The following is a 24,665-nucleotide window of genomic DNA, read 5'->3' on the forward strand; positions in this document are numbered from 1 at the left end:
TTTTTCTGATTCTCTATTTCAGATTCACATTAAAAAGATTACAAACTGATCGTGGAAATCTGCTTGTAGAGGAAAATGAAAGAATCCTTGAAAACTTTTCCTATGAAATCTGACGTCCTTAGCAAGTCACAAATTGAAAATACTGAGCATGCACCTTATTCCAAATTTCATTCTTTTTCACTTGGACTCTACCTCTTGTGAAATCTACTGTAGATGAGAAGATTGTATTTACTCCTTCTTATCTGATCCATCCAGAAACTGATGCTCCACACTGATAACGTTCGTCTGAGGCCCATGTTGTCCTCCACTTCAATGTGACTTTACCATCTAATGGTTACAGAACCCTGCTATGCTTAACCTGTACTATTTTGATAGTATAGTAATATAGAGAAGTTGTACATATTGTTACATTCCTTGAAGAAGAAGAAATATAATTATTGTTAAATATGTTTTATGAAGGGGGTACTTTCGGAGTTCCATTTATTTTCTATAACAAGAACCCTCTTTTATAGACTGTCAGGGATATATATTAAAAATGTTAGGGGTATTTAATTTATTAAAATGATTTGAAAAGTACATATTTTTATGCAGTAAAATTTTAAATTGATATAGTTTTTTTATGAATTCTCTAGCTTAAGTTATCTTTCTACATTTTCCTTTGGAGATGCAAACATAAATTAATACCATATTTCAAATATACTGCCATGTTTAAAAAAACCTACATTAAGTTTCTAAATTACGTAGTTTTGTATGCAGAATCTGAATGATATTCAGAGGCATAAACAGAGTCCTGAAGAGCATTATTCTTTGGGGCTGTGAAATTCCACTATGTACAGTTTGTAGCCACATGAAAACCATGTTAAAATGTCTAATTTCATATTATATACTTAATTGGCAGTGATTTTAGATCAAATCCATTGCATTTTAGAAGATTTTTTTATTCCAGTTATTTCTAAAGATCTTTGTAAACATTTCCTAGCCTGAACAAATTCATTTTCTGAACTGAAAAATACCATTCTCCAGCTTTGTTTTGGAATGACAGAGGTTACCTTTCCTCAAAAGAATGAATAATACTTAAATACATTTGATCTATGAAGGTCTCCTTTTAAAAGGTTCTGTTATTGTAGCGTTCCTTTTGGATACATTACAGTGAATAGTTAACAGTTTATTTTCTTCTGTTGTTCAAAAACCAGGTTTTAGTTTTGACTTCTTTATTGATGAGTGTAGTAACTCACGCTAACTTTTTACTAGGAGCTGAATTTGGCCTCAAGTCAGTACCCTGCCTTTTTGTTTCAGGGGAAACAACAATGATCTTAAATGAATCAGAAACTTGGTCAGGAGCAGAATGTGGTTTGGATTATATCCAGAGTGGAATTGTTGCAGCACTAATGCTGCTGGTGCTGCTCTTAATAGTCTTTCTGCTTAGGTGCTTATGTGTAAGGACACAGGCATTGGAAGATTTCAGTTAGTCAGGAATGGTCAGGAAGAAGAGGGGCAGCAATTCCTCCATTTAATAGGAAAGAAGTGCCTGACTGGCACTAGAGGGAAGGCATCTGCCTTGGCTTGGGTATTCTCAGCTGGGCTGGGAACCATCCTCCTGGCACTGACATCCCAAAAGCTGGACAGTTTTCCTTGTGGGGAAAAACCCCCTCCGCTATTCCCAGCAAAGAATCATAGAATCTTTTAAGTTGGAAAAGACCTTTAAAATCTTTGTGGTCAGGTCAGGGTACAGATGCACGAAACCTGTTGCGGGGTCCCTGATCTACAGCAGGGATCTTGATTTTGTGCCTCCATCATTAATCAACTAATAGATTTGGCCTCTCGTCTGTGACACATTTTTAAGGGGCAGGAGCCTAAACCCACCTCTTCAGCACTGCAAACCTTCACCACTGGGGTGTAGAGTCAACCTGTCGTTTCTTCTGCTTTCTCGGAAAATGGTGGTGTAGCTTTGACAGTTCAGCAGTTCAAGTTGAGGAGCTTAACTACATCTAGAGACTGTTGTTATTTTGGTTTAGCGCTGTTGTCTGGGGACACAGGGAAGACAAGGTCTGTACACAGAGGCAAGGCCTTCTGTTTGCACTGACTGGTGTAAGTTCAAGTTGGAAAGCTACCAGCCAGGCCTTGTTTACTTTTTCTGGTCACATCTGGTGGTGTAAGTAAAGTAGGAGCCTGGGTGACCAGGCTCCAAACTGAGTGTGACTCTGGCCTGTTGTAGTGCTGCAGCCCCGTTTGTCACCTGTGTAATGCCATGCCATCAAATTGTTGACATGCAATGGCTTTTTATCACACATGAGCTAGCAAAGGTCTGAAAAAGTATTTAAGTTTTCTTCTCAGCTGTGTCTGTGAATGAATGATGCAAGTTATTTAGAGTTATTTATTACAATTAAGACTGCAGAAGTATGTTAGATATTGCAGTTTCTTAATATAATTACTTTTGCTGACAGTGACCTTTTCCATTTTTCAAAGAGAAGTTTACTAGTACCACGTACTTGAGAAAGCTGTGTGCTTATTCTCAAAGCATCACTGTTCCTGATGTTTCACAGTAATTAAGCTGATTGATTCCTAATATAAAGACATAGATCCCATACCACATTGATTGGAGAACTCTGGTTAACAGTATGTTTAGTTTTCAAAAATGTTGAGAAGAAATTTTTCCAAGACAACAAATTACTGCTTGGTAAAATGAGGCTTGTTTTCTGAAAAATTGGTCAATCTTTATTACATTGTAGTAGCAGGAGGTGAAAATTTTGGGCTGCTTTAATAGTTTCAATGTTCCTGAGCTTATATGCTCTCTAAATAAAAGTGCCACAAATTACGTTTCATGGATTCAGGTAAATTCAGAGCTGCTGTAATCAGGTAGTTCTGCAAATTTGCTTGAAAATTTTGTTGAGAAATAGAAAAAGCCAGAAAATTTTCTGTCTAATTTTTGCACACAGCTATTTTGGCCTTTCTACCTTTCAAATGCCAATCTCTGAGTCAGGCTAAAGTGGTGAAAAAAGTACTTGGGCAGTTTGGCTCACCAGCCTTTAGTTGGGCACCATTTGTGACTGGATATGCCCCAGGGGGGCCAGTGTCTCTGGGACGTGTCATAATTGACAGTATTGCTGTAAGAGATCTTAGGCAGCATCTTAAACCTATTAAATTATTTTAGGGAGTTTTTCCCTACATGTATTTAATTTCAAGTTATTTTTGTTGTGGCCCTGGAAATCCCCTCTAGGCTGCTGAATCTACAATTATACAGTAATGAAGTGTTTCAAAATAAATGGCACTATCTGTGATTCTGCTAGCTCCTGATGCTGTTAAAGCTTCAGAGAAGTGAACTTTTGTGAATCCAAAGGCTTTGCCAGAAACCTCATTATCTGGGCAAATGATTCTTAACTTCTCAGATTGGCTGCCAGAGAGACTCGCTGATATAAGCACTGGCTTTCCTGAGCCGATAGGATTGCTTGGGACCAAGGAAATACAAGACTGTCAGTGTAACGTTGCTTTGCTCACACAGTGAGTAGTCCTACTGAAAACTTTGTAAATAATTTGAACAGGATGTGATCCCAAGTTAGCACTTTTTATTTTCTTAATGAGTGTTTCTAAAGCACTGTATAAGGTTTTGAGCTTTTGCAGCCATCTCAACCGTGTATTCGCATTGATGGAAAAAATTTCTATAGATGTACTTGGTTTTTTCTCTACTTAAAGATGGCTTAGAAAAATTCAAAGATAAACATATGACTCGTGGACCAAGAAAAGACTGGACTCTTCTGTCTTATGGCTACTTGTCTAGCTGTTTCAAAAGCAGTTTTTAAATACCTAGAGTCAGTTTAAAGCAAAGCAATTTATTCTTTGCCTGTGATACAAAATTCCTTCAATGTGCTGGAGTGTGATTAATCTTTGGAAAAACTGAACAACTGTGTAACAGTTTCCTTCATTTTTTCAGGTATATTTTCATTTCAGTAATCTCTGTGTTTTGTTGGAAATACTTGCTCTAGATGAAGTATTGTAATAATTTGTAGTCTGCCTCCAACTTTCAAAGTATTATTTTAGTCTTGTGGGGGAAAAGAAGAATGAAATCTTTTCAGACCTTGCTCTCCTGAAATAACTAACCTGAGGTTCTGTATTTGTTCTTACTAGGAAGGATGCGTTCTGAAAAGTAACTAGTTAGAAAGGGTAAAAAACACCTGGTATTTTTAAATCATCTTTACAATCACCAGCATAATGCTGAAAAGCTGTTAGACAACTGGTGTTTTCAGGCTAACATTGATTGCTGATGTAAAACACACACTCCATGGAGACTGGGTGAATTGGACCTTGGGAGTGTCACTTTTCTGACCTTAGGGGTCTCTGAAGTGTTTTGCTAATTTCTGCTGTAAACAGTGGGCTGGTAGAAGTTAAAGCAGCTTAATTCTGAGAATGATGAAGCCACCTTTCAAGGGGGTGAACTTTGGTATCTCTAAAGGGAAGATACACAGGCCCCGAGTCCTTCATTGGTATCGAACCACAAGGCACTAAATATGAATTTTTACTGTTGAACTGAAGTGGATGATCACTGGTGCTAGGATTCCTGTTAGGAAAAAGGTGTACAGTTGGGCTGCAGCTGCCTGCAGGACAGGAGTTCATGCTGTTTGCCAGGGAGGGAGCAGGTCCTGACTGGAATCCTTCACCTTCCATGGATCAGCAGTTCAGTGCTTTCCTTGTTTAAAGGGGAACGTTGCTCAGCGTCTGCTGAGAGGGAAACATGATTCTCTTCAAGCCTTAACAGTGGCTGAGACACACAGTACTGTAAGATGCACTGCCAGCATATTTGGTATTTTAAGATAAAATATAGTTTTTCGTTAGAGATCAAATTCTAGTATTGAAATATTAAGTCTTACTGTAACCAGTTTACTCTTGTGTTGTTTTGGAAACAGTCCTAGTGAACACCACGTTGGAAAGCTGTCATCTTCACTGTCCATTGTTTGTGACAGTCAGTTTATACTCCTGCCTTGTGGACTTTACAGCTGCAGGCATTGCCATGAGCCCATCATTGTAGCCAAACTAATTTGTCCTTTTCTTCCATGTTCATTGACCTGCCACTTGGAATGGTGGATGTGATAATACCCACTGGACTGCTAGAGATTGGGTTTAAAAACTTGCTGCTATATTTGGAAACCTGATATGGGTCATGTTAATTGTGCCTTTCATCACTGTTTCTTCTGTGTGCCAGAGCTGTCCATTTATATTTGAAGTAGTCACTAAAATAAATCTGTTCTCGAGTTCTTTCATACAAGGAGAGGACAGATCTGTATCTAGAGACAGTTGTTGCTTTACCATTGCAACACTATTAAGATCTGTACTTTCACACAGTCCCAAGGCAAGGTATTCCAATACTACTCTCCAATAAAACTGCTTTTTGGTGTCACTTAAACCCCTCATAATGTAGAGCTTATGCCAGTATGTGCAAAATACCTGCAGTAAGAGTTATGCTACATAGACTTGTTGCAGTTACATTTAAGCTACAGAGATGTACAAGTAACTTGTTTCTAGGAATGTACTGCGAAAGTATTTGAACAAAATTGCTAACATGTTTACTGTTGTAAATATTTTAATAAAAAAGGACACTTCAAACTTTTTTACACAATTATCTACAATAAAGAGAAATTTACAACCATTTACAAAATGTTCTTAGTTTTTTCCTTAGTGTCAAAAACTGCTAAGGTAAAAACAAAATAAACATCAGATACATGAAGTTCTGGATTTATTTCACTCTGTATTTATAGAAGGAGCAAAGCATCTTGGTGAAGTTCCATCCACATGCTAGTGATATCAAATAGAGCAGGATGAGAAGTGCAAATGGATACAAAAGAATAGCTGTGTTCTTCAAGAAGGGCAATGCTGAAACAGAAGCAACAGTGAAGCAAGTATAAAGTAGTGCTCTTTAAAAAAGGTGCTTCATGGAGGGTGGCCTGGGGGCAAGACAGCAAGAAAAAATAGTTCTGCTCTGCTGGCTTCCTCAGGCATCTCTGCCCTACTAGTCCTGCTGTTACCACATAATGCCTTGGGAAACTGCCTGACCTACAACTATGGCCTTAAACTCTTTAATTAAAGAGTTTTTATCTAATGCAAACATCTTGAAGGGGATTTACAGAGGAGGAAGAAAACCAAGTTGTGGTGCTACAGGTCTAATATGAGAAAGGAAGTTGGTAAGCTGGAGAATATGATCTATGGTTAAGATGTCCACTCAGCTGGAAATATGGATTGGTAAATTTCTATCAAACTTCTTTTACCACAAAGAAAGAATGATAACACCCAGCTGAGCCTCTGCTTTACAAATGAACAGACTAAGATCAAATTAATAGATTGAAAACATGCTCGTGTTTTCAGTCAAACCAATACAAAAAAAATGAATACTTACCACTGTATCCTAGGAATGTCACATAGATGTAATAGCCGATGGCAATCAACCATAATGTATTCCCAACAAAATAGCCAATGACAGAATCAGATATGATGACATCTGCAAGAGATAACTGCTTTCAGCTGTTGTTATAGAGCACCACTTTGAAGCAGAGAGCTCCAAGTATTCTACTTACAGTTGATGAAGAACAGCTGGATAAAATGCAAAATGACTAGAAGTGGGTAGAAAGCATTCAGATGCACATCAAAGGCATATCCCCACTCCACATCATAGTCTCTATTCTGCTGCTTCACCAAGTACTTATTAGAAATGAACCTACATGAAAAGATATTTGAGACTGTTGTGAATCTATAAAGCTGACTGATAAAACATAGGTTTGACACAGTAAGTCACATGTGATCCCAACTCTCCACCCCAAAGTTTCTGCCATCTGGGAGAAAAAACATGCAAAAACCATGCAGACCAGACTTGTTAAAATGTTTTTGTTAAAACTATCATTTACATCCCCTGCATGCAGCAGACAGCTGAAATAGGCTGCTGGTACTAAAACAAAATGCTTCTGTAAAGAAATCGGTGCTACAATTTATCAATGCAGCCACAAGCTGCCCCTTCTCTCTGTACACACCCGGAGGTGACTTCAGTAAAGTGCTTGACAGGATCTCTACAGAAACTGGTGCACTGCAAGGACAGGAGGAGGGCTGGATAATGCTCTTACATGAGCACATTCTTACTGAAATGAAGTGCAAATGGAAAGTGCTCTGCCTGATGTTAGAGGCTACAGAATGAGCCTCAAGACTGCACTTCAGCTCAAGTTCTGCTGACATCAGAAAATTCATTCCATTTAGAAGAGGAAGAAGATAGCAATACATGCTAAGAAATAAGTTAAGAGACCAGAGTTTTCATGGAAGCTTCTTCTGACGTGCTCTGTGCCAAAGGCAGTGTCAGGAAGAGGCAGAGCCTGGGGGCGAGGTGAGATGAGGCAAGGCAAAAAGGGGTTTAAACTCCTTAGGAATGGGGAGAACTTTTGGAAAAAAAGGTGAGCCTGCACTGGAAGAAGGAACTTGAACCAAATTGGAGCCAGGTAACTAGTATTGAGGCTTGCGGGAAGCTGATTAGAAGACAGAGGAAAATCAGATGCTAAAGCCTTCCTGGTTCAGGAGGCTGCACCCAGAGGCACAAGTCGCTCGAGAATGCCAGGCTGGGAGCAGGGAGTGTTACTACAGGCTTTTCCTCAGGCAGTTTAAGGGCTGCTGTCCCTGATGGGAGCACAGGTCAGATCGACCTTTCATCGATCAGCTACAGTTCTTGTATCTGCCTCATCCTCAATTTTGCAATTACAAGCAGGAGTTCCCAAGGCCACTGTTTAAAGGAATTTATCCCTTTACCAATCAGCATCACTTTCAGATGTCAGCTCCATCACTAAAATCTCTTCTAAATGCCATTGCTTTCTTAAGTTCTTGGTAAAATAAAAACACTTTTGTTGGTGCCTTCCCCTTGTTGCAGTGCAGAAACAGCAGCTTCCTGTTGTTTCATGGCTCCCTCGCTGCTGCAGAGCACCCATCTGTGGTGCTGAGGCCTGGGGACCTTCTCCTGCCCCTCCACAAGTCTCTGGACATTAGTGGATAAAACCGGCAGTGATACTACCAAAGCAGCAAAGCTGCCACTTGTAACACAGGTGTGGCTTGTAGTGGCACTTGCTAAAATCCTCAGCAAGAAGCATGGGCTTAAACAGAATCATTCTCAGGCTTACATTGCTTTATTTTTTCATTTGTTATTCTGATTGAACAGCTCTTTTTTTTTGAACATGATTTTTATCTGGCATTACTGCTGACTATTAACCAGCTCAAGAAGAAAGAAAAGTTGGAATGTTCACCATAATACAGACTTTTTGATTTATCTTTTGCAGAAAACAGTAAAAAAGGAGATGTAGGGGTTTTTATGGTAACATTTTGAAACAATTACTACAACAGGACAAAATCTATAGTCAATACTTGCCTTATAAGTTTACCCAAACAAAGAGCCAAGTGTCTTTCAAACAGCAGAGGACTCTCCATGTCTGAATAGCAATACTGAACTCAGTTTCAGAAATCACTACTTACCACATTAGAGTTGCAATCAGGAGGCCAACGCCTACGCAGTCTATGAATACAACCCAAAGTAGCAGCTTTATTGTTTCAAAAAAACCCATGTCCAGCACAAATCCAAACCCTACAGTAGACACTGAAAGCAGAAAAAGATTATTAAAGTTAGCTGTGGTAAAGAAAGCATGAGATTGTAAACTGATGGGGTTTTATTGAATATACAGTTATGAAGCCTCCAGTCCCCTTTTTAATTATTTCCCCAAGATTATTCGTCCAACAGCTCATTTTTTTTCACCAAAACCTAGATATAATGCAATTTATTCATAATATAATCCCTCTCCCAGACTGAACACTCATCTGTACTTGAGCTCAATTGTATTTCTCCACTCAAACTATTTAAAAAAAATTAATACAATGCTACAATAGAACATTCTCTGTTTTACAAAAGCATCTTGTTAACCCAAACCATGTGCACGGTGATCCATAGTTTTATTTCAGAGTTTTCCTACTGCAAACAGCAATATGCTATTTAACAGAAGACAACTGGGGTAATCCTTACTGAATTTGCAGTTCAGTCACTGACATGAGCCATTTTGTTTATGGCTTAATTCTGCAACATACAGCATCTCACTCAGGCCTTTACGGTAAAAACAGTATTTTGTTTCTAATGTTCAGATAAACCAAATATTCAGTATTTTTTAACTAAAGCATTGCTGTGTGAGATGGAGTTTTCTTTCTGTCTGTAAGATTACAGGGGACTTCATAGTTTGAAATGCAACAGAAGATGAGTTGCAACAGAGCTCAATTCAAGACTACTCAGTTTCAGTTATGCCTATTTCATTTTCTAATTCCCACCTTGACTTGCAAAAGGCTAGGCCCTTTTTTTCTGTTCTACTTTGACTAAAAAAGGGGCGGTCCCATGGTGTAAAGGAGAGCACTCTGGAATCTGAATCCCAAGGACCTGAGTTCAAGTCTCAGTGGGGACCGTCCCCTGGCAGTTCAATGCCTCCCTGCCATCCCATCCCGTCAGATCTCGGATGCTCAGCAGGGTCAGCCCCGGTTAGTACCAGGTGCTGTGACAGTCCCAAGGACTTCACTGTCACTGTCCAAGCTCACTCGGCTGTGGCAGATGGACCTCAGGACTTAAACGGTGGGGCCAGTTCTGTGCATGCTGTGCCTCACCTAAAAAATCCACTGCACAGGCTGGAAGGGCACACCCACGTGGGGAGAGCCCTTCCCAAATCTTCGTTCGACAAGTCTGGCCATACATACATATACACATAAATTTTGACTAAAAGATGATCCATATGGATTGGCCCCTTTTTGTGTGCTATTAGAAGAAAATAAGTATTGATGACTAAACTTTCCCTTCCTCTCCCTTACGCTGTTTGTTCTCCCACACTCACCGCAGAGCCAGATACTGAGCAGAACTAGGAAAGCGGGATCGTCTCTCGCCCATTGGTCCTTTGTCTGTTTCCTGTAGTGGAAGTTCCTGTAAACCCTCTGTGGCGAAGTGAACAGGTAGAGCATCTGCCAAAGTGCAAACTCGAAGTCCATCTGTCGGAAGTGGAAGAGCCTCCGCAGGTACTTGTAGCGCTTGGCCCCAGCCGTGTGCCGCGCGGCATCCCTGGGGCTCAGCGCGCCGTTGCCCTGGCTCCGAGAGCTCACCAAACTGGTTGGCAGCATCTTCCTAGGGAAGGAAGTTCAAAAAATGCATTTGGTTTGCCTACAAGTAGCACCACAAATAAAATGAAGCAATGCAGGCCCTGCAGGCTGTGCCTGCAAGTGCTGAAGTGTGAAAACCTGAGCAGAAGTGTAAACAATGACAATTGTTGGAGCCTGTCCAGAGGAGGCCACTAAGCAGACACAGGGCTGGAGCACCTTCCCTACAAACACTGTCTGAGAAACACGGGGCTGTTCAGCCTGGAGAACAGAAGGTTCTGTGGAGACCTCATAGCAAGCTGCCAGTATCTGGAGGGGGAAAACAGGGAAGCTGGAGGGGGACTCCTTATCAGGAGCTGCAGTGATAGGAAAAGGAGTAAAGGATACAGAAGAGGGATTTAGGTTAGATATTGAGTTAAGAAACAATCAAATGCAATAGAATAGAACAAAATTCTTCCTTTTATTCAGCACTGGGAACATGGGGGATAATTCCACCAAAGACATTTTCAAGGAGACTTTTGTGTTTCCACGTTTATATACTCAGTTACAACTCAAATATACTCCCCAAAGTTAAGCAATATATTTAGTGTGACTTTTAATAGATCTAATGGGCTGCTCTTACCTCTGCAGCCCTATACTTCCTTTTAACTAAACAATGTTACAGCTTCAAGCCTCAACTTAGGCAGGTTTTCTGATTTATTTCTTACAGCTTAGCCTTTAATCTAAACAAGATTTTGGTTTATTTCTTACAGGGTTAAGTTTCTCTTTGTCTAAAGCTATGCATGGTTCAGATAACTGACAAACTAAGGTACAAGCTAAAATAGTACAGTTCTGATTAAAAATTAGTAAAGACGGTAATGATTTTATGGAGAAGGGATAAAATTCTTTTTCTTGAGGGCTCCCTGAATCAATATTAAGAAGAAATTCTTTACTGCGAGGGTGGTGAGGCTCTGGCACAGGGAGGCTGTGGCGTTCCAGGCCAGGCTGGATGGAGCTCTGAACAGCCCGGTCCAGTGGGAGGTGTCCCTGCCCATGGCAGGGGGTTGGCACTCCATGATCTTTAAGGTCCCTTCCAACCCTTAACATCAGGCGCTGCCACGATGTCGGGGCGGCCCGGCCGGCGCTGCTAACCAACACCCGCCCCGCCGCAGCGGGACCCAGGACAGGAGTGCCGAGTCGGGCCCGGAGTGCCGAGCCGGGCCGGGAGTGCCAGGCCGGGAGCGCCGAGCCGGGTCGGGAGCGCCGAGCCGGGCCGGGAGTGCCAGACCGGGATGCCGGGCCGGGCCGGGGGTGCCGAGCCAGGAGTACCGAGCCGGGCCGAGCCAGGAGTGCCATGTCGGGGGTACCAGGCCGGGAGTGAGTGCCAGGCCGGGCCGAGGGTACCGAGCCCGCCCGAGCCCCGCGGAGGGTCTCACCTGCCGCCTCGGCCCGAGCCGCCACAGCCGCCACCACCGCCCCCACCACCGCCCCCCGCCGCCTTCCGGGCCCGGCCCTGGCCCGCCCCTTCCTGCCGCCGCCGGAAAGGAGCCGCGGTGCTGCCGGGCCGGGCCGGGCCATGCCGCGGTACTACGAGGACAAGGAACAGGACGGGCGCGCCTGTAGCGGCGTGCGGGAGGACCTGCGGCAGTGCCTGCTGGAGAGCCCCTGCGTGCTGCGGGTGAGCCGGGGCAGGCCAGGCACAGCCCCCGTGTGGGAAACACAGGCTGATACAGGGTTTAGACTTGGGGGTTATATGGTAAAAACAGGCAGCGTTGGGTGCGGGGGGAGTCTGCGCCCCACCAGCCCCACACACCAGGGACAGCGTGTGCCTGGCATTTATCCAGTTATCTCATACATACTCGGTCGGTCCCGTGGTGTAATGGAGAGCACTCTGGACTCTGAATCCCAAGGACCTGAGTTTGAGTCTCAGTGGGACCGTCCCCTGGCAGTTCAATGCCTCCCTGCCATCCCATCCCGTCAGATCTCGGATGCTCAGCAGGGTCAGCCCCGGTTAGTACCGGGTGCTGTGACAGTCCCGAGGACTTCCCTGTCACTGTCCAAACTCGCTCGGCCGTGGCAGATGGACCTGAGGACTTAAATGGTGGGACCAGTTCTGTGCACGCTGTGCCTCACCTAAAAAATCCACTGGGCAGGCTGGAAGGGCACACCCACGTGGGGAGAGCCCTTCCCAAATCTTCGTTCGCGAAGTCTGGCCATACATACATACTTAATATGTCATATACATACACATTTCTCGGTATCATGTAAAGCATATATTTCCTTATGTGGCTATAACTAAGTTGTTATCTCAGTTCTGTTGTTATCCCTAACCTCGGCCATGGCCTCACTATAATTCATGTGTTTCCTGACAAAATGTTTGGGGAAACTTAACAACTGTCTTGCTATAATTCAGGTCTTCCCTGACAAGGTTGCAAGACTAGTGATTTAACAGCAATCTGTTTATTTCTTTATGGGGCTGTGGTGAACTGATGGCTTAGCAGCAATCCATTCAGTTTTGTTTCTGACTTACTGGATGTGGCACTGAGTGCCATGATCTAGTAAAGGGACAGGAGTTCGACCAAGGGTTGGACTTGATGATCTTGGAAGTCTTTTCCAACCCAATCGATTCTATGAATCTATAACTATCCCCTGTAAACCTGGTGTGAAGTTGGAACTAAATGACCTGCAAGGTCCCCTTCCAGCCCAAACCCCTCTATGGTTCTATGAAGTGTTTTGATGTGTCTTTGATGAGCTGCATACATCAAGTTTTTTAATCCTTTATTTGTCATCAATTAGGAAAACAAAAGCCCCAAACAATGCTTGAGGGAAGGACACTGTAAGAGTTTGCAAGTGACGTTCTTTGCCTGCAAAAGATCGATGGTAAGTGTGTTGTGCTAGTGGCCTGGATGCTTTCTGTCCTGCTCCCACTTGTTTGAAGAAAGCCATTCTAATTCAATAAAACTGGTGTCATAAAGCAGAACAGGTCTTGCCCTTGAATCCCATTTGAAGTACGCATGTTCTCATGTGGAAAAATTCTCATTGTTCTCATGAAGAGAAAGAAAAGGAAAAACTGGAAAAACACATGTTTACATTGAATTAGGCTTAGAATGTCACAGATAAATGAGGCAGATATTTTTACTATTGTTTTTAGTAAAGTTTTGGTTTAAAAAATTACTAGTAGATCAGGTAAGATAAAATAGTGACCTTTTTTGTCTGCAAGGGCGACATCGAAAGAGAATCTATATAGAAAATGTTTAAATTAAATGGAATGAGACTTCCACTATTGAAACGGTGTCTTGCATTGAATTCACGTTCAATCACTAATTGTATTGGAGTACGTGAAATTTACAGTATGGTATTTTTATGTAGCAAACTATCCCATATGATAGTGACAAAAGTGTAGCTGGATAATGCTTTTTAAAAATGTAATTAAATAACCTCTCTCCTGTTTTGATAGAAGGTCCTTGTCCAGAAATGTCCAGAAATGTGTGTCCATGATATTTAAAAAATAATTAGGATGCAGAAAAGATGGTATCAAAGCTTTCTAAGCATGAGTAGTGCAGGGCCCATTTTTATTTTTAGCTGATTTGATGCACAGAGTGCACAGCTGAAATGGTACCTAAAATTTTTCTTCTGCATTAGTCATAGCAGCTTTTTGCACCTCTCCTACATGAATTGTATTAATCCATAAAATGACAAATTATTATTTCTGCAGACAGGAAAAATGTTGTGCATTAAATGTTGGAAATACCTATATGATGCTGCAGTAGCAATATATACAGCTGATGTGCCTGTATTTTTACCTGGATTGTTAAGGGAGCTTTTAGAAACTTAATTTTCTAAGTGTCTCCAGTCATGTGGGAAGAGGCCTTGCTGTTTGGTGATTCTATTTAATTGTCCCAAATTCTAAGGCTGATGAGTAATGATTTCCTTGTCCTGTTAACTCTAAATAATTGTGCCCTGCCAAATTTGTTACTTGTTACAATAGTGAGGCTTAAAGAGTGTCAAAAGCCAAGTTAGACTCTATATGCAGATACCATTTACAATGTTCTAAACCTATTAGGGGTTTTCCCTAGATGCTGTTTTCTTTGTAAGGAAATAGAATATCTTATCAGAGGAGTAAGCTTTAGTAACTTCAGGTATTTAAGTAGGAAAAAGATTGACATTGGAAGCTGCTTGGTTATTGGATAAGCTGTGTCATCATGTACTCAAGCTCTGTACAGATTTTACTGCAGTTCTGAATTCTCGAAGAGGGTTAGTTAATGGAGTTACAAGAAACCTCCTTGATCTAATATCTGAATATGGCTGAGTTGCAGTCTGTCCTTGCCATCTTCAAGACAGACTATCCAAATGCAGAAGAATTCTCCCAAGATCAAAGTATGTTTTTCTGCTGCATTGGAAAAGAACTTGCAATTTAGCTTCAGTAAATAGTGCGCTGTAGCTTTTATTTTAGCTTTACTGTCATCTTTAGCCTTCTATTAAATGCTTTTTTCGTAACTGCCAAAAATAAACTTACAGATTTTACAAGCTAAACATTATTTCAGTTTTTAGTCATTTATTTCTATTTTTTCCAGAAACTTCTTGTATTAAAGTTACCACTCTCCTCATGGATATTTGCAATGACTCCCACTTTAACCAAATCTGAATTTTCCTCCTTCATTTTATCAGTTACCTTTGGAAAAAACTGATTTAAGCAGAATTGCACTACCTTGTTTTCATGAGTTCCTTGCCATCCTACTATGCTGCTTTTGCCATTTGTGTGGTTCCTCTGTTTGTTTCAGAATGCACAGAGTGCTTATCACATACGTTTAATGTCGTGTGAGATTTAAGGTAATACAATGTCTCTTTCCTCAGAACTACCCTGTGGCCTGTTGACTGTATCACTGGTTTTCTTTACAGTGCCTTCTGCCTTATTGTGGCCTTTTTTTCTGATGTTACAAAGTGCCAAGATAGCACAAGCATCCTAAAATATTTCTTCTGCAAAATACCTGCTTTTAATATATTGACTTCACTTTTCAGTTGGATAACAGAGCAAGATTCAGAGGAAGGAAGGGATACTGAAGTCTCCGTCAAGAGACCGAGCCATGGGAACTCAGGGTTCATCAGCACTTCACACAGAACAGAGACTGAAGTAAGAAGATTGATCCTGCTGCATCCTTTCATGCAGTGTTTTCATGGAAAGTACCTACTCCTGAGTATTCTGATAGATTGACCTGGGTGAGCATTTCAATGTTAAAAAGAAGACAAGTCTAAAGCTGCAAGTTCTGGCCAAAATGAGTACTTGTCATGTACTTGGAATAAAATATATGAAATCCAGAATAAGCTGCAAAAGTTATCATTTTGTTTTGAAGTGGTAATTTTGATTTTTTTCTGTAAACTCTGGTCGTGTTTTACCATTACAAATAGTAGAGGATACTGAACTGGGACTTTGCTTGATGTATTGAGGAAGAGTTTTGTTAGCAGACTGGTATCCCACAGGATACCTCAGGATAGAACTGTTTTCAGAGATGAGGAGTTGCCCAAGGTTGTAAAATGAGTATGCAAGCTGCTGCTTCTCCAGTAGGTTTGCTACCTAATAAACCTGCAGTAATAGATGGGAGTGGTGATGTTTTTCAGTCCCACACTGGTAACAAAGTGGGATTTAGGGGGTAACAGTGCTTAAACTGTGAGAATGGTCAATACTGTTTCTGATTAAGAACACTTTTTCCAGAGGAATATGTCTTTTTCTTCAGTATCTCTACATCATTCCCTATGTTTTACAAGCCTTTAAGAAATAAATGGCAGTGTAACTCTTACTTGTGGAAACTCAAATAACTTCAGAAAAGCTGATTAGAAACAAGATTAGGAAATAATGAGAGGGGAGAGAGTCACAGTAACTTCTTTTCTTGGCTGAAGCTTATGGCCAAGTGTGTGATTTATAGTTAGTCTGAACAGATGCATACAACACTTACTGTTTGTAAAAGAGATGACTTCAGTGAATGAGTACATGTTGATTATTTAATTCTGTCTGCCTTAAGCAACTGTTCTGTGATCAAATAATGTTTATATTCCTTGTATGTGTAGGACTTTATTTTTGCAATTATAAATCAACATTGATTTCACATTTTTGTGTTCTGTTGATAATATGGAAGCTAGTTCATTTGTTCAAGTGCTGTAAACATTCTTTGTTTTCCACAGTCTGGTTTCCATATTATCTCTTTTCATACACTGAAATGATAAATTGATGTCTATAAGAATATTCTTAACTTGGCACTCTAATTTTAGAGTATTGCTCACAAGCCTTCTCCATGGGGAAAAAAAAACCTAAAAAAAGAGAGTAAAAATAAATAAAAAGTCACATGGCAGGTATTTAAATGTCAGAGAGAAAAGTGGGAATGGTGTGTGGTTTTGGTAGTCAGAGACTCTTCCATGGTCTGTTCTGCTGCAGGGGTCTGTAGGCTTGATGGTTCAGGTGATTTGTGTTCTTTTCTCAGCCATAATCACTAAACCTCACCTAATGCTGCTGCAGGACCTCCTTTGAAAAGGAGCAGACAGGTGACAGATCACAGAGAGATAGCTAGTTAGAGTTATCTTTAATAATTGGCTTGATCCAGTGGAGATGCAGTGCTTTCTATTGGACATGCAAGGATTTAATAATTAACAGAATATGTGTATTATTTGATCCACTAGAAAGTTAGTGTAAAAACTTCCTAATGGTTCACTAACTACCTAGGACAGTATATAAATACCTGTAATATAGATCAAAATACTGATTTGTTCAAGAGAATATCATTGTTCAATTCCAGTATTGTGTAACATAATACTGTGATTAAAATTGGCTAACTATATAATTATTTTGGTACTTGGAGAACTGTCCTACTTGAGAGATATTAATGTTTCTTGTGGGAAAAATAATTTGTTTCATTAGTGGAAAGCCCTAGGTACTATAGATTGGATTCCAAATATACAGAATGTTTTTATTTAAATATAGCAATTTTTTTTTCTCATGCCTTGTGATATACTACTGGCTTTTATTACAAAGGTGCATATTTTTATGCTGTGGTAGATTTTGCAAGATGGAACATGCAATGTATTTGAATCCATGAAATTGGATTGCTGAGGACAAATGGTTGACATGGTGCCAAAAGGCTCATAATAGGTTTAGAATCACAAATATACGCAGTGCTAGTAATTAATATAGAATAAGTACAGGACACTGTTTGTATAGAACTTTCCCTGCTGCTCTCATTTCTCCTATTTGTGTTTTACAGTGTCAAAGTCAGAGGGTGCTGAATGTTGTCAGGACTGATGTCGCAGACTGTGGCTCCATCAGGGTTACCATCTGTCTGTGTCTTACATCTGGTTTTGTCAGTTAACGTGTCCTCTCTGTGTTTGTATTTACATAGATGTAAACATATTCTGCAGAACTGCATTAATATGCCACAGCCATTTACTCTGAAAATTCTTTAGGTCATTAACTCTGTTTTTTGAGGTTAGTATAAGGTTAGTATGAAGTGATCATAGAATCATAGAACTGATTGGGTTGGAAAAGACCTCCGAGATCATCAAGTCCAACCCTTGGTCAAACTCCAGTCCCATTACCAGATCATGGCACTCAGTGCCGCGTCCAGTCTCAGTTTAAAAACCTCCAGGGATGGTGAATCCACCACCTCTCTGTGCAGCCCATTCCAATGATAATGATAAGCATGTGAGTCTTCAATGAGGGCTCATGTGTACTTATGTTGAAATGAGTGAAAGGGGTTGTCATTTTGGCATTTAACAAGTATCATGCATTTATTACTTCAGTTATGCCTCCCTAAAGGAAAGACAAAGCATCTTTTAAAAAAACCCTCACTTTAGAAAGCTTTTCTGCTTCCAGAATGTGAGTGTTTATATTACAAAGACCTTCATTATTCACTGGGTGGCATAAGAAATTGGTTGTGTATTTTCTCTTCACTTTTAAGTTTCTGGAGAGTAGCAGGTTGGGTGAGATGCTTCTTTTCAAAGCAGACTTTTAAAATAATAATATTTTTTCAATGGAAGCCTGGAACAAGCTAGATTGACACCTTCTGCTCATAAGAAGAGCATTAAACTGAAATAATCTAAAAATGCAGCCACAGAATGTAGGTGGTGAGCAGTATCTGTTGTTTAAGCCTGTGGCTGAAAAACTTAGAAATACAGAACTGTAGCAGCTTTGTTGACATGACGAATTTCACAAGTACTCATGCTGCCCTAGCACTTGATACGTGGTCATTTGGAATATGTGTGTTCTAAATATGTGTCTCATTGTCTAAAGCTGAAGAGCACAACGGTTTAATTCCAGTCTTAAACTGAAGTTGACAGAATAGTAACCAGAATAATTTCTCACTTTTCTTTTTCCAAATATGCATGCTGAATTTTCTGTCTCTGGCATGATTTTGTTGGAATTATCCTCAGAAAATCATTAACCAGCTGTTTGTGTAAGTGGAACACTCCCCAATGACTTGGTTGACACTCTGTAAGAAGAAAATTCTGTAAACACAAAGAGCAGCTTCTTGAAGTGGCTTGTGCTTTATTGTCAGGATTTGCAATAGGCACATTAATGTCCCTAAACATTGAAAGGGAAAGAAGCAACAAGATGAGCATTTTAATAGCTACCTCATTTTGTCAGTAGCGGGTGATAGATTTCAAATAATACTGTATTTTAGTAGATAAACATTGACATTATGTTTTTATGTCAAGATGAGATTTGTTTGCCCTGATAGAAGTTTTCATGTACCATGTTCTTTTTTGGCCTGTAGGTACTAACAGGCTGCAGTGAAATGGAAAGGACTAATTCCCCTAAAGATTTTTAGTAACAGAGGAAATGATACTAGTGAATCTCTGTGACTTGAGATATCTCAAATTTGCAATATTACCACTATTAGTTTAAAAGGAGCTATGGAAAAATAGCAAATACAGAAATTGGCTTATAATTCATAAGTTCTAATGATAAACTCTGTTTACTGTAAAATTGTGCTGCCCTTCATTATCATGAAGGCTGAAGAATATCAATTTTTTCTAATTAGTTTAGGACAGGAATTTTTGATAATTTTTTGGTGGGGCAAGTTTTGAAGTCACTTTGCTATGTAGGTCACAGGTCTGATATTTATTGGCTATTGCTTGTCGCAGGCTTTTGATTCTGTGTCAGGCATACCTCTCTAATGGCCTAGCAGGATATTTCTGGAAATCTGCAATTCCTCTCTAACAGTTAGTTTGTGAGATATGTTACTTACTGATTGATTAAGAAAACATAATCTTACCCAAAAATTACGTGAATGAAAAGCCTCTCTAGCATATTCATTCCTGCACTGCTGTTTTTTCTTGTATTTTGCCTTGGGTAATTCAGACTATTCTGCCTACAAATAACACAGTAGTCCTTCAGTGCTGGTGTGTAAGTGCCCCTCTGGTCCCTTGAGGTTTGGTGCTGGTTTGATTGCCTAGTGCTGATGATCATCAGTAGTAAACATCCTTCTTCCAGAATCCTTGGTGGGGAGTTGTCTAGACCTGCTGTTTAAAAAGGTGGTATTTTGGTTGATGATGATTAAAAATGTCATCAGCTGTAAATAAACTAAAATGTTTTTCACTTCTTAATGCAGTCAAGCTCTCTATTTAAATTGAAGGGTGCTAGTGATAATGTCTATTTGCTTTCTGGCCTGTTCTTGACAGGTGTATTTGATATTTTTATGAGAGGATAGCTTTAAGTTTGCATGGTATGCAGAGGAACTCTTTTTTTCAGTCTCTTTTGTTAAAAATCATAGCAGGGTTCATGAGGTTTGTGCTAAACTATGACCAAAGATAAATGTTAACAATCACATATGTTTGACTAGGCATTGAAAACACCTCTTTAACTTCTGTGTAATTTTGAAGCAGGAAGTGCTTTCATAGGATTTCACCAGTGACACATGGGAAGAAAAATTAAACATTCAAGCTGTGTCTCCTGGTTTCTCTATCCAAATTCAGATCGTACAGAGCTGGCAGCTTCCAGCGTGAGGGAGCTGCAACAGGCAAATTAAAATTCTTACACTAACTAGAGTGGTGTTGGGACTGACTCAGCTGGTGCTTGGCAGCAGTCCTCTCTCTGCAGGTCACGCACGGTTGGCTGGAGGCATCCAGACAAGTGTGTCTGTGTGTCTCAGTAATTCCTCACTTCAGCATGGTTCCTGCATGCAGGAGTTCCTCACGTGCCTCCTGGGAGCTCCCAACAGGGGAGCTTCTGAGTGACCTGTCTCCTTGGCTTTTGGTGTACAGGAGAGCACTCTGGACTCCGAATCCCAAGGACCTGAGTTCGAGTCTCAGTGGGGACCGTCCCCTGGCAGTTCAATGCCTCCCTGCCATCCCATCCCGTCAGATCTCGGATGCTCAGCAGGGTCAGCCCCGGTTAGTACCGGGTGCTGTGACAGTCCCGAGAACTTCCCTGTCACTGTCCAAGCTCACTTGGCCGTGGCAGATGGACCTCAGGACTTAAAGGGTGGGGCCAGTTCTGTGCATGCTGTGCCTCACCTAAAAAATCCACTGTGCAGACTGGAAGGGGACACCCAGGTGGGGAGAGCCCTTCCCAAATCTTCATTTGCGATGTCTGGCCATACATACATACAAAAATAATAGAGTGAGCCAGAGCTGGACTGTGACCTCTTCCTACCTTCTTTCAAATTACTCTTAACACTGGTTGAGCATGTTAAACCCCTCATTGGTAGCAGTGTGCTACAGAAATTGGTTAAGAAATAGAGTCTTGGCTGTAGATACACAGCAGTTCAACAAATGCAGCTGGGTGAGACAGCCAGTGAGCAACTCCACGTGTGGACAATAAGGATGGGTGGAAGAAACCTGCTGCCATATATCAGAAATCGTGTGGACAGCAGGACCAGGGAGGTGATTCTTCCCCTGTACTCAGCGCTGCTCTGGCCATACCTCTAGTACTGTGTCCAGTTCTGGGCCCCTTAATTCAGGAAAGACACCGAAGTGCTGGAGTGGGTCTTGGGAAGGGCAGTAGAGCTGGTAAAGGGTCTGAAGCACAAATCCTTTGAGGAATGGCTGAGGGAACTGGGGCTGTTTAGCCTGGGGAAAAGGAGGCTCTCTACAACTACCTGAAAGGAGGTTGTAGCCAGCTGGAGATAGGCCCCCTTGCCAGGCAACCAGGGACAGGATGAGAGGACATAGGCTTCAGGTGTGCCGGGGAAGTTTTAGGCTGGACATTAGGAAGAATTTCTTCACAGATTAGATACTGGAATGGGCTGCCCAGGGTGCTGGTGGAGTCACCGTCCCTGGAGGTGTTTAAAGAAAAATTGCATGTGGCACGTAGTGCCATGGTCAAGTTCATGGTGGCGTTCAGTCACAGATTGAACTCGATTGTCTTAGGAGTCTTTTCCAACCTAATTCATCCTGTGATTCTGTAATTTTTTACTAGAAAAGAAAAATCTGGATTGTTGGCTCAAATTATCCAGCTCAAACATCACAGCTGTGATACGGGTATTTTGCAGACCTGTGACATTTTCTTTCTCAAAATCCCCATTTCAGATGAAAATACAAGAGAATACTAATTTCTGTGGGTTTTGACCCTTCGGTGCCGAAGCTGGCCAGGACGGACGGAGGGGGCACCCAGGGGCGCCGCGTGCCGTCCCCGGCAGGAGGGCGGTTCCGTTCCATCCCCAGCGGGAGGGCGGCGCTGTTCTACCGCGGTAGGAGGGCGGTGCGGTTGCGGTCCCACCCCCGGCGGGAGGGCAGTGCCATTCCATCCCATCCCCGGCGGGAGGGCGGTGCGGTTGCGGTCCCACCCCCGGCGGGAGGGCGGTTCCATCCCACCCCCGGTGGGAGGGCGGTGCGGCACCGGCCCCTCCGCGGCCGCAGGGGCCGGGCCAGCGCCGGGGCGGGGCTGCCGGTCGCGGCGCCGTCAGACGGGCGGGTGCTGGAGCTGCTGGGGCGTGGGGTCGGCGCTTGCTCTGCCGCGGGGCGGTGCCCGGTGAGCCACGGCTGCGGAGGTGAGCGATGGTGATCCGGCCGGGGAGCGGGGCCGAGGGGACAAGGCGCAGGGCCGGACTCCGGGCGCGGCGGGGCTCGCACGGCTGCGGCGGGAGGCGCCTCCGTGCCGGGCGCGCCCCGCCGAGCCTCCATCCCGGGGTGGCCGAGCCCCCATCCCGGGGAGGCACCGACCCCCATCCCGAGGTGGCCGAGCCCCCATCCCGGGGAGGCCGTGCCCCCATCCCGGGGTGGTCGTCCCCCGATCCCGGGGTGGCCGAGCCCCCATCACGGGGAGGCCGACCCGCCGGGGCTCGGTCACGACGCTGTCCCCGCAGCACTCCCCATCCGGAGCCGTGCCGGCTGCGGCGGGTCCGTGGGAGCCGCGTGTGCGGAGGGCACAGCCGGCTCTAGGAGAGATGCGGGAGGGAGACATGCAAGACAAGGATGATGTTTAACCTCCCTTAATGTGTTCCAGACCGACTTTCACGGTTCCCTTCCTATGTGGAGAAGCCTTAAAAGGAAGCAGATTTTGTGTTTAGTTTAGTGCATATTTCAGATTTTTTGCCCGTTTATTAAGCTGGAATATGGTTGTGAAAAATGGTAGAAATAAATGCCTTTGCAGTACTGATGCACCATCGTCCGTCTTGTGTGGCTTTGACGGAGCAGCGTTAGGAATGAACCCGAAGCTTTACATTCCCCCATACCATGAATAAGGTCAATATATGCTGGATGTGGACTACAGAGTTGGTAGAGGCGCTTTTGCTTGGACAGCGGCACGGTGTTGACATAAGCTCTCCATCGCAGGCCGATATTATTATTTCTGCAGAGGCCTCTGATGTGCAGCTTGTCTAGGCTGGCAGCAGAGAGCCGGCTGGGAAGGTTCCGCCAGGTTGCTTTGTAAGCGACTGAAGCAGAGACGTATCTGTGTCTCTGCCCTCCAACTCTAAAGCAAGAACCCTGTTGTGCTGGAAACAAGATAATTTGTTCCCTCTTGCAGAACCACAGTTTGCTAATGTTTTTTTTCAAAGGCTCTTAATTAAAAAAAACTTAACCAAGTTTCTTTTTCCTGCTTCGGAAGCTTTTGATTCAGTGGGCTACCTTGCTCCTAAGGAACTCCAAGAATGCAGTGTCTTGCCAATTTATTCACAAGTCTCTCTGACTCTCCATGAAAATGTTAGGTGAGAGCATATGTGTTTTTTGCAAGAACTTGACATTCAGGTGTTCTTAAATTTAGAAGTTCTGTCACTTTCCCAACTTTGAGGTGGATGTGACCTCTTTCACTCATGGCTCCCTTCTGCAATACCAAGATACTAGCAAATTGTTTCAGGGCTATTTTTATTTATCTATATCTAGGCTGTATGCATTTTTTCTAAACACATGACAACGTTGCCTATGATGTAATTTATTTTTAATGAGCGAATTTAATTTACCTGTAGTGGCTGTTAGTTTGTGGGGACCCATGTAGAAAGAAACGCTGCTAAAGTGTGTCAAAACAGGCATGTGATTTTCAGAGGGTGTTTGGCTTCATTACTGAAGACAGTGATCACACCTCTGCAGAAACTTATTTACATCTGTATCACTTGCTGTCATCTGAGACAGAAGGCTGTACACCTTCTCAGGTAGTAGAGTTTTCAGACTTGGCATCTCAGATACACCGAAGGTGGGATATCCTCAGCCATCTCATAGACCTGTTCAAGTCCAGTCTGGTTGCATGGATGCTGTGTTAAATGAAAGCACTCCCTGTGAAGTGAAATGACTGCTAGGAGAAACAGCTGCATTGTTTCCTATATGTTATGGTTCCTCAATCTCTGTATTATTGTACTGGAATTAGGAAGGAAAATGAGAAGGCCAAGGATCCCCTTTCAGTTCTTGTTTACTTCTTAAGATTTAATTCAGGCTCCTGGCACTTGCTCTACCAATTTTAATTGCCTAATTGCTGCTGCATAAGATGCACCATTAGAATATAAAAATAGCGCTTGGGCACCCTTTGTAGATGACTTTGTTGGAAAAACTTCCCCATTTCTTGTCTGGATGTGGGAAGGAATTGCCTTGCTTGGAGATGAAGTTTGAAACCTCTACCTGTTGCCCTTGAAGAGAGAAAGGAGATCAAATAATGCAGGCAGCATAGCCCAGAGCGCAGTCTTACGTGCTCTTTGCTTCTGCTTGTCACTTCCCTTCCTGTTTCTTTTTTGACAAACTGAATTTCCTCTCCATTGTTGGATTATCTACCTAAATCTCAAACAGACATCCTTTGCAGAAACGTTGGTGGAAAATGTTGTTGACCTTGGAAGGAGAAAGCTTAAGGGTGTCTACTTCATCCACATCTGTTGGACACATAGACATAGCCTCAAGTGTGTTTAAAATCACACCTGTTGCTGCTTTACCTAATGTGATAAGCTCTTTACCACAGATGAAGCTGATTCTTCTGGCTTTCTCATAGAAGGAGGAATTTCCCTTTCCTGCTTCACAGCCACTTCCCGCTGCCCTCCTTCTTTTGCTTCCCATGGTCTGTTCTCTGTAGTGCTTTGCTTACTGTAAGAGAAGCTAAAATTTGTAAATTAAGGCCATTACTGGGCCTTAATTACGTCTTGACTGCACGATGG

General features: G+C 42.4%; 4 protein-coding genes across 21 annotated transcripts in view; 3 read left to right on the plus strand and 1 right to left on the minus strand.

Annotated features, from left to right (window-relative positions):
* Positions 1–5,646, plus strand: part of MGAT4A (alpha-1,3-mannosyl-glycoprotein 4-beta-N-acetylglucosaminyltransferase A) — an 81,116-nt gene extending 75,470 nt beyond the window's left edge. For both annotated transcript variants that reach the window (XM_071582091.1, XM_071582099.1), the window contains exon 16: positions 23–5,646. In XM_071582091.1, the coding sequence (XP_071438192.1) occupies positions 23–49 (27 nt within the window). In that variant the 3' untranslated portion in view covers positions 50–5,646. The remainder of the gene's footprint in view (positions 1–22) is intronic.
* UNC50 (unc-50 inner nuclear membrane RNA binding protein) lies at positions 5,555–11,617 on the minus strand. Its single transcript, XM_071582113.1, has 6 exons — positions 11,544–11,617; positions 9,873–10,156; positions 8,485–8,605; positions 6,561–6,700; positions 6,383–6,484; positions 5,555–5,862 (listed from the first exon to the last, which is right to left on the minus strand). The coding sequence occupies exons 2-6, from the start codon at positions 10,150–10,152 to the stop codon at positions 5,726–5,728; spliced, it is 780 nt and encodes a 259-aa protein (XP_071438214.1). The 5' UTR covers positions 10,153–10,156; positions 11,544–11,617; the 3' UTR covers positions 5,555–5,725.
* On the plus strand, positions 11,617–19,709 carry COA5 (cytochrome c oxidase assembly factor 5). The gene is made up of 3 exons (XM_071582124.1): positions 11,617–11,785; positions 12,904–12,987; positions 15,127–19,709. The coding sequence occupies exons 1-3, from the start codon at positions 11,684–11,686 to the stop codon at positions 15,166–15,168; spliced, it is 228 nt and encodes a 75-aa protein (XP_071438225.1). The 5' UTR covers positions 11,617–11,683; the 3' UTR covers positions 15,169–19,709.
* A 2,271-nt stretch (positions 19,710–21,980) lies between these two features.
* INPP4A (inositol polyphosphate-4-phosphatase type I A) overlaps positions 21,981–24,665 on the plus strand; it is a 135,207-nt gene continuing 132,522 nt past the window's right edge. For all 17 annotated transcript variants that reach the window (XM_071582211.1, XM_071547561.1, XM_071582220.1 and 14 more), the window contains exon 1: positions 21,981–22,082. The gene's annotated coding sequence lies outside the window, so the exon portion shown is untranslated. The remainder of the gene's footprint in view (positions 22,083–24,665) is intronic.

This window comes from Pithys albifrons, chromosome 1, assembly GCF_047495875.1.
Source record: "Pithys albifrons albifrons isolate INPA30051 chromosome 1, PitAlb_v1, whole genome shotgun sequence".
Lineage (NCBI taxonomy): Eukaryota > Metazoa > Chordata > Aves > Passeriformes > Thamnophilidae > Pithys > Pithys albifrons.